Below are 10000 nucleotides of genomic sequence, written 5' to 3'. Positions count from 1 at the left end.
CTCTCTCTCTTCTCTTCCTTTCTAACGTTCTCTTTATATACTCTCTCTCTCTCTCTCTCTCTCTCTTCCTCTCTCTCTCTCTCTCTTCTCTCTCTCCTCTCTCTCTCTCTCTCTCTCTCTCTCTCTCTCTCTCTCTCTCTCACTCTCTCTCTCCCAAGAGAGGAAAACAATCCAGCCCACAAAATAGTAGCAACAGAACAAACACGAAGGATTGGAAGACTGATGGAACATTCATCAACCAGTACGGCATGACGAGGTTCTAAATGCCGTCCTCCACTCATCCCCTTCCCGGATACGCACCAGATTGTAAACGCTCCTGAGATCCAATTTTGTGAAGAAGCACTCCCCGTGCATTAACTCGATCACACTGGCTATGAGAGGCAGCGGGTAGCTGTACCACACAGTGATCTGATTGATTCCTCCATAGTCAATACACAGGCGTAAACCACCGTCCTTCTTCTTCACAAAAAATAAACTTGAGGAGACAGGTGAAGTGGAAGGCCGAATGTATCCCTGCCCCAGGGATTCGGAGACATATGTTTCCATAGCCATACCAGGAGATTTATCGCACAATCCCCCCGTCGATGGGGTGGTAGTTGAGTCGCCCTCTTCTTACAGAAGGCGAGAGCCAAATCGGCATATTCAGAGGGGATGTGCACGGTGGAGACCTGGTCTGGACTCTCCACCGTAGTAGCACCAATGGAAACACCTATACACCTCCCTGAGCACTTATGTGACCATCCCTTGAGAGCCCTCTGTCGCCACGAAATAGTGGGGTCATGAGAGGCCAACCAGGGAAGGCCCAACACCACGGGAAATGCAGGAGAATCAATCAGGAAGAGACTAATTCTCTCCTCATGACCCTCCTGCGCTATCATACATAGTCGAGCTGTGACCTCCCTAATGAGCCCCAACCCTAAAGGACAACTATCTAAGGCATGTGCAGGGAAGGGCACATCAACAAACTCAGGAAATTCTATACACACACAGGTGCCTCCTCATCTGGGATGATCCACCAGTGCCCTGCCTGCTGCCTCTACTCCCTGGGGAACCTCCCCAGCACCGACCAGCAGTGTGCCCTCTGCGGCCACATGTGGTGCAGGAAATGCCTCCCCCTCCGGTCACCCTCAGAGCAGCACCTCCGAGGTGTAGGTTCCGATCCGGACGTCCGCGATAAATCCACCAGCTGGTCGAGGGTAAGGGTGTTGTCCCTGCATGCCAGCTCCGGATGATCGTCCTCACGTAGACTGCACCGGTCGATCAGGGCCCTTTCATTCCATCCCGCGCTGGCTGCCAGGGTCCTGAAGTCCAGTGCCAAGTCCTGTGCGCTCCTCATCCCCCGTCTCAGATGGAACAAACATTCCCCCGCCGCTCTCCCCTTAGGTGGATGATCAAAGAGGCGGCTGAAATCCTCATAGTGGCCTAACGCTGCGCCTTCTCTCCCCCATACTGCGTTGCCCACTCAAGTGCTCTCCCCAACAAACAGGAGATGAGGGTGGACACGCTCTCGTATCCCGAGAGAGCCGGGTGGTCGGTCGCCAGGTACAGCTCCAACTGGAGCAGGAACCCCTGGCACCCGGCAGCCGTCCTATCATATGCCCTCGGGAGCAAGAGCTGAATCCCACTGGGTCCACGTGACGGAGGGGTGGACAGCGGTGTGGGTTGGGGTGAAGTTGATGGGGGTGTGGGAAAAACCCCTCTCTCCCATCGCTCCATGGTGTGCAGCACGCGATCCATGGCTGTGCCAAGATTTTGTAGCATCGTCGCATGCTGCTGGACGCGCTCCTCCACAGGTAACGGAGGACTGGGTGCACCTGCTGACTCCATATTTTAGGTGCGTTTTTCTGTAAAGGGTCGATGTGCAGTAGGTGGGACGGAGTCAGGCGCAGGACACAGAGGATGAGTAATAACGGACTTTTACTTAAGACGACAACAAAATAAATTCCACGCAGAGAAAACAATCCAGCTCACAAAATAGTAATGACTGCTAAACACAGAACAAATATGCATAAAACCATGTGGGAACCAGAGGGTTAAATAGGGAATAAATAATAATGTAATGGAAACCAGGTGTGTACAATAAAGACAAAACAAATGGACAATGGAACGTAGATCGGTAGCGGCTAGAAAACCGGTGACGTCAACCGCCGAATGCCGCCATAACAAGGAGAGGCACCAACTTTGACAGAAGTCCTGCCAGAACCCCCCTTGACGCACGGCTCCAGCAGCGCGCTGACACCGCTCTCGGGGATGACCTGAAGGACGAGGTGCAGGACCATCCGGGTGGAGACGGTGAAATTCCCGCAGTAACAAAGGGTCCAAGATGTCCTCCACCGGCACCCAGCATATCTCCTCCAGACCGTACCCCTCCCACTCCATGAGGTACTGATGGCCCCTCGCCCGACGCCTTGAGTCCATGATGGCTCGAACAGTATACGCCGGGGCCCCCTCGATGTCCAGAGGGGGCGGAGGAACCTCCCTCAAGGAGATAGATTAGTGGAGGAGTGGCGGAGGGAGTTTTGGGCCATCTCTGCCCAGGGGATGAAAGCCGCCCACTCCCCCGACCGGTCCTGGCAATAGGACCGCAGAAACCTACCCGCATCCTGGTTAACTCTCTCCACCTGCCTGTTACTCTGTGGTGAAAACCTGATGTGAGGCTGACCGAGACCCCCAGACATTCCATAAATGCCCTCTAGACCCTAGATGTGAACTGGGTACCCCAATCAGAATCTATATCCTCAGGCAACCCATAGTGCCAGGTTTTCCTGTGTCTACCCTTCTCAATGGCAAGGCTGTGCTCACTGAGCCTGTACTTTGTCAAGGTTTTGATCAGTAACCATGGTCAAATATTTAGCCACAGTGTATTGTCGAATTAGGGCCAGATTACACTGCATTTTCCTTTGTGTTTGTGCTTGTGTTTCCCAATAAGCAATGTAGTTTTGTTTTGACTGTGTTGTAATATGTTTTATTTTGATTGATCTGTGAAGAGTAGGCATTTAACTTCTGAATTGTGGAGACTAACACCAGGGCCTGAGGAATTTTCTACAGTTGTGGCCAATTCGTTGACGTAAATATTGAAGAGTGCAGGGCTCAGATTGCAACCCTGGCGAAAGCCCCGCCCCTGGTTAAAGATTGATGTTCTTTTCTTGCCAATTTTAATGCTACACGCATTGCCAGTATACATTGATTTAATTATGTCATATGTTTTACCCCCTACACCACTTTCAATAACTTTGTAGAACAGTCTTTTATGCCAAATAGAATCAAATGCTTTTTGGAAGTCGATAAAGCAAGCATATATTTTGGTATTATTTTGGTGGACATGTTTATCTATCAGGGTGTGTAGGGTGTAAATATGATCAGTCGTGCGATGTTTTGGTATAAATCCAGTTGGGCTTTTACTCAAGACATTGTGCTTATTAAGGAAGTTTAGAACTCTTATATTTATAATACTACAGAAAACCTTCTCCAGGTTACTGTTCACACAAATGCCTCTGTAATTGTTAGGGTCAAATTTGTCTCCATTCTTAAAGATTGGGGTTATGAGGCCTTGATTCCAGATGTCAGGGAGATAACCTACACTCAGGATCAAATTAAACTGTTTTAATATAGACAATTGATATGTTGCACTAGTGAGTTTGAGCATCTCATTTAGGATGCCATTGGGTCCGCATGCCTTTTTAAAATTTGAGGTGCCTGAAGTTTCTTATAGAGCTCCTGGTCAGTAATTGGGGAGTCCAATGGGTTTTGATTGTCCTTTATAGCTTTTTCTAATCCATTCAACTTCTCATGAATTTGGCGTTGTTCTCTGTTTGTGTGAATTTGAGCGGTGTTGTAGAGTGTTTTAAAATGGGTTGTCCATATGTCACCATTTTGTATCACTAATTCCTCTTGTTTAGATTTTTTTAGTTTTTTCCAGTTTTGCCAGAAGTTGTGTGTGTTTATGGACTCTTCAATTAGTGTCAGCTGCTTGCTGTTGTACTGGGCTTTTTTGGTTCTGAGTGTACGTTTATAGAGTTTTAAAGTCTCACAGTAATGAAGGCGTAATTCACCCTTATTTGGGTCTCTGTGCTTTTGGTTGGAGGTGTTGTAAGTTTTTCCTTATAATTTTACAGTCTGCATCAAACCAGTTGTCATCTGTGGTCTTTTTGTTTTTTGTATTGTTTTTTCAGTTGTGCTTCTTTTGCCATTTGCCTGAATATATAGTTGATGTTTTGTACTGCCAGATTGATGCCTTCTTGACTGTGAGTGAATGTGTTATTCAGACAGTTATCTAACAGTGTCTGGATATTTTAGTTACAAGTTGCTTTCTGGTATTTTTCTGTGTTGTTTTGGGCCCATCTGTATGAATGTCTGATGTTGTACAGTTTACTGGGCTGTGAATGTCTGATGTTGTACAGATTACTGGGCTGTGAATGTCTGATGTTGTACAGATTACTGGGCTGTGAATGTCTGATGTTGTACAGATTACTGGGCTGTGAATGTCTGATGTTGTACAGATTACTGGGCTGTGAATGTCTGATGTTGTACAGATTACTGGACTGTGAATGTCTGATGTTGTACAGATTACTGGACTGTGAATGTCTGATGTTGTACAGATTACTGGGCTGTGAATGTCTGATGTTGTACAGATTACTGGACTGTGAATGTCTGATGTTGTACAGATTACTGGACTGTGAATGTCTGATGTTGTACAGATTACTGGACTGTGAATGTCTGATGTTGTACAGATTACTGGGCTGTGAATGTCTGATGTTGTACAGATTACTGGACTGTGAATGTCTGATGTTGTACAGATTACTGGGCTGTGAATGTCTGATGTTGTACAGATTACTGGACTGTGAATGTCTGATGTTGTACAGATTACTGGACTGTGAATGTCTGATGTTGTAAGATTACTGGACTGTGAATGTCTGATGTTGTACAGATTACTGGACTGTGAATGTCTGATGTTGTACAGTTTACTGGGCTGTGAATGTCTGATGTTGTACAGATTACTGGGCTGTGAATGTCTGATGTTGTACAGATTACTGGACTGTGAATGTCTGATGTTGTACAGATTACTGGGCTGTGAATGTCTGATGTTGTACAGATTACTGGACTGTGAATTTCTGATGTTGTACAGATTACTGGGCTGTGAATGTCTGGTTGTTTCCATGTCTGTCCTTTTGAGGAACAACGTAATATGGTTGTGATCAGACAGAGGTGTTAGTGGCTTGACAGTGAATGAGCTGAGAGAGGAAGGGTCAATGTCTGTAATCATATAGTCTACTGTGCTCTGGCCAAGAGGTGAGCAGTAGGTGAATCTCCCCAAAGAGTCCCCCCGTAACCTACCATTGACAAAGTACAGACCCAGGCTCCTACAGAGCCTCAACAGATCCCTTCCGTTTTTGTTGACGCTGGGGATCTTTTGCAGCTCTCTCTCTCTCTCTCTCTCTCTCTCTTCTCTCTTTTCTTCTTCCTTTCTAACATTCTCTTTATATATTCTCTCTCTGTCTCCCCCTCTCTCTCTCTCATTTGGTAGATAGTGAGCAGGTGTGGAGACAGTTGAGACAGATGGTGGCGGTGACTTGAGAAACTTTTGGAAGAAATCCCAAACGCAAAATGAGCACTGAAACACATTCAGGCACACACACACACACACACACACACACACACACACACACACACACACACACACACACACACACACACACCTAGACAGGTTGGCCTCAATACTAAGGCTGTAGAGGCGATGGCCTTGAGGTTGATGGACATCCTGCTGTGTCTGACAGACTATTACACTCTGATGATGGAGATGTCATTGAGCCGCTGTGTTTTATAGCTTTCCCTTTCTCCCTTTCTCCCCTCTCTCTCTCTCTCACTCACTTTCCCCATCCCCTACCTCTCTCTCCCCCACACCCTCACCCCTGTCTCTCTATCCCCCTTTTCTATGTCTCCTTCTCCCCCCACACCTCTCTCTCTCTCTCACTCTCCCCATCCCCTCTCTCCCTCTCTCTCTCTCTTTCCCTCTCTCAGGGTACTTCCTGCCTACCTTAGCACCTCCCACCCAGAAGTCGTTCCAGGGCTGCATGCAGGCAATTCTGTTGGATGATCAGCTGGCGGATATGCATGCCGTGGAGAAAGGCATTGTGGGAGTGTTTGAGAACGTCAGCTTGGACATGTGTGCCATCATAGACAGGTGTGACACACTTGCGCACACACATACACACGCACACGCACACACACACACACACAGCCACACACACACACAAAGCCCTCTTTGATGCTGAAGCTTTATTACATCAAATAAACTCCCCATAAAGTGAGGTGTGTTTGACTAATAAATTGACAGAATGAATGTTTTAATAACAATCTGTAATCGGCCTTTTTGGACGCCGATTATGGCCGATTGCATTGCAATCCACGAGGAGACTGCGTGGCAGGCTGACCACCTGTTACTCCACGAGGAGACTGCGTGGCAGGCTGACCACCTGTTACTCCACGAGGAGACTGCGTGGCAGGCTGACCACCTGTTAATCCACGAGGAGACTGCGTGGCAGGCTGACCACCTGTTACTCCACGAGGAGACTGCGTGGCAGGCTGACCACCTGTTAATCCACGAGGAGACTGCGTGGCAGGCTGACCACCTGTTACTCCACGAGGAGACTGCGTGGCAGGCTGACCACCTGTTACTCCATGAGGAGACTGCGTGGCAGGCTGACCATCTGTTACTCCACGAGGAGACTGCGTGGCAGGCTGACCACCTGTTACTCCACGAGGAGACTGCGTGGCAGGCTGACCACCTGTTACTCCACGAGGAGACTGCGTGGCAGGCTGACCACCTGTTACTCCACGAGGAGACTGGGTGGCAGGCTGACCACCTGTTACTCCGCGAGGAGACTGCGTGGCAGGCTGACCACCTGTTACGCCGCGAGAAGACTGCGTGGCAGGCTGACCACCTGTTACTCCACGAGGAGACTGCGTGGCAGGCTGACCACCTGTTACTCCACGAGGAGACTGGGTGGCAGGCTGACCACCTGTTACTCCATGAGGAGACTGGGTGGCAGGCTGACCACCTGTTACTCCACAAGGAGACTGCGTGGCAGGCTGACCACCTGTTACTCCACGAGGAGACTGCGTGGCAGGCTGACCACCTGTTACTCCACGAGGAGACTGCGTGGCAGGCTGACCATCTGTTACTCCACGAGGAGACTGCGTGGCAGGCTGACCACCTGTTACTCCACGAGGAGACTGCGTGGCAGGCTGACCATCTGTTACTCCACGAGGAGACTGCGTGGCAGGCTGACCACCTGTTACTCCACGAGGAGACTGCGTGGCAGGCTGACCACCTGTTAGACTGCCAGGCTGACCACCTGTTACTCCAGGAGACTGCGTGGCAGGCTGACCACCTGTTACTCCACGAGGAGACTGCGTGGCAGGCTGACCACCTGTTACTCCACGAGGAGACTGCGTGGCAGGCTGACCACCTGTTACTCCACTAGGAGACTGGGTGGCAGGCTGACCACCTGTTACTCCGCGAGGAGACTGCGTGGCAGGCTGACCACCTGTTACTCCGCGAGGAGACTGCGTGGCAGGCTGACCACCTGTTACTCCACGAGGAGACTGCGTGGCAGGCTGACCACCTGTTACTCCACGAGGAGACTGGGTGGCAGGCTGACCACCTGTTACTCCACTAGGAGACTGGGTGGCAGGCTGACCACCTGTTACTCCACGAGGAGACTGCGTGGCAGGCTGACCACCTGTTACTCCACGAGGAGACTGGGTGGCAGGCTGACCACCTGTTACTCCACGAGGAGACTGCGTGGCAGGCTGACCACCTGTTACTCCACGAGGAGACTGGGTGGCAGGCTGACCACCTGTTACTCCACGAGGAGACTGGGTGGCAGGCTGACCACCTGTTACTCCACGAGGAGACTGGGTGGCAGGCTGACCACCTGTTACTCCACTAGGAGACTGGGTGGCAGGCTGACCACCTGTTACTCCGCGAGGAGACTGCGTGGCAGGCTGACCACCTGTTACTCCGCGAGGAGACTGCGTGGCAGGCTGACCACCTGTTACTCCACGAGGAGACTGCGTGGCAGGCTGACCACCTGTTACTCCACGAGGAGACTGCGTGGCAGGCTGACCACCTGTTACTCCACGAGGAGACTGCGTGGCAGGCTGACCACCTGTTACTCCACGAGGAGACTGCGTGGCAGGCTGACCACCTGTTACTCCACGAGGAGACTGCGTGGCAGGCTGACCACCTGTTACTCCACGAGGAGACTGGGTGGCAGGCTGACCACCTGTTACTCCACGAGGAGACTGGGTGGCAGGCTGACCACCTGTTAATCCACGAGGAGACTGCGTGGCAGGCTGACCACCTGTTACTCCACGAGGAGACTGCGTGGCAGGCTGACCACCTGTTACTCCACGAGGAGACTGGGTGGCAGGCTGACCACCTGTTACTCCACGAGGAGACTGGGTGGCAGGCTGACCACCTGTTACTCCACGAGGAGACTGGGTGGCAGGCTGACCACCTGTTACTCCACGAGGAGACTGGGTGGCAGGCTGACCACCTGTTACTCCACGAGGAGACTGGGTGGCAGGCTGATCACCTGTTACTCCACGAGGAGACTGCGTGGCAGGCTGACCACCTGTTACGCGAGTGCAGCGTCAAAAGGACCTTGTGGCTGCAAGGAGCCAAGGTAAGTTGCTAGCTAGCATTAAACTTATTTTATAAAAAACAATCAACCTTCACATAATCACTAGTTAACTACACATGGTTGATGATATTACTAGTTTAACTAGCTTGTCCTGCGTTGCATATAATCAATGCGGTGCCCGTTAATTTATCATCGAATCACAGCCGACATCAACTTCGCTAAACGGGGGATGATTTAACAAAAGCGCATTGCCAAAAGAAGCCCAATCTTTGCACAAATGTACCTAACCATAAACATCAATGCCTTTCTTAAAATCAATACACAGAAGTATATATTTTTAAACCTGCATATTTAGTTAAAATAGATGCATGTTAGCAGGCAATATTAACTAGGGAAATTGTGTCACTTCTATTGCGTTCAGTGCAAGCAGAGGCAGGGTATATACAGCAGTTTGGGCTGCCTGGCTCGTTGTGAACTATTAACTGATTTGCCAGAATTTTACATAATTATGACATAACATTGAAGGTTGTACAATGTAACAGCAATATTTAGACTGATGGATGCCACCCGTTAGATAAAATACGGAACGGTTCCGTATTTCACTGAAATAATAAACGTTTTGTTTTCGAAATTATGGTTTCCGGATTTGACCATATTAATGCCCTAAGGCTCGTATTCCTGTGTGTTTATTATATCTATGATTTGTCCATGATTTGATGTTTGATAGAGCAGTCTGACTGAGTGGTGGTAGGCAGTAGCAGGCTCGTAAGCATTCATTCAAACAGCACTTTACTGCGTTTGCCAGCAGCTCTTAGCAATGCTTGAAGCACAGTGATGTTTATGACTTCAAGCCTATCAACTCCCGAGATTAGGCTGGTAATACTAAAGTACCTATTAGAACATCCAATAGTCAAAGGTATATGAAATACAAATGATATAGTTCGAAGTATAGCGAGAAATGGTCGAAAAATCATAATTCCTACAATAACTACAACCTAAAACTTCTTAACTGGGAATATTGAAGAACTGGGAACATTGAACCACCAGCTTTCATATGTTCTCATGTTCTGAACAAGGAACTTAAACGTTAAACGTTAGCTTTCTTACATGGCACTTTTACTTTCTCCTCCAACACTGTGTTTTTGCAATATTTAAACCAAATTGAACATGTTTCATTATTTATTTGAGACTAAATAGATTGTATTTATGTATTATATTAAGTTAAAATAAAAGTAGTCATTCAGTATTGTTGTAATTGTCATAATTACAAGTATATATAACAATTGGCTGATTAACCGGTATCGGCTTATTTTGGTCCTCCAATAATTGGTATTGGTATCGGCGTTGAAAAA

The 10000-nt window shown here is 48.8% G+C and overlaps 1 protein-coding gene across 1 annotated transcript in view; it reads left to right on the top strand.

Moving 5' to 3' along the window:
* LOC112227472 (contactin-associated protein-like 2) overlaps positions 1 to 10000 on the top strand; it is a 132262-nt gene that overhangs the window by 18468 nt on the left and 103794 nt on the right. Inside the window, exon 5 of the mRNA XM_042308824.1 lies at positions 6019 to 6181. Within this exon, the coding sequence (XP_042164758.1) occupies positions 6019 to 6181 (163 nt within the window). The remainder of the gene's footprint in view (positions 1 to 6018; positions 6182 to 10000) is intronic.

This window comes from Oncorhynchus tshawytscha, linkage group LG29, assembly GCF_018296145.1.
Source record: "Oncorhynchus tshawytscha isolate Ot180627B linkage group LG29, Otsh_v2.0, whole genome shotgun sequence".
Taxonomy (NCBI): domain Eukaryota; kingdom Metazoa; phylum Chordata; class Actinopteri; order Salmoniformes; family Salmonidae; genus Oncorhynchus; species Oncorhynchus tshawytscha.
The sequence above is the reverse complement of the archived record's forward strand: the minus strand, read 5'-3'. Positions and strand labels throughout refer to the sequence as shown.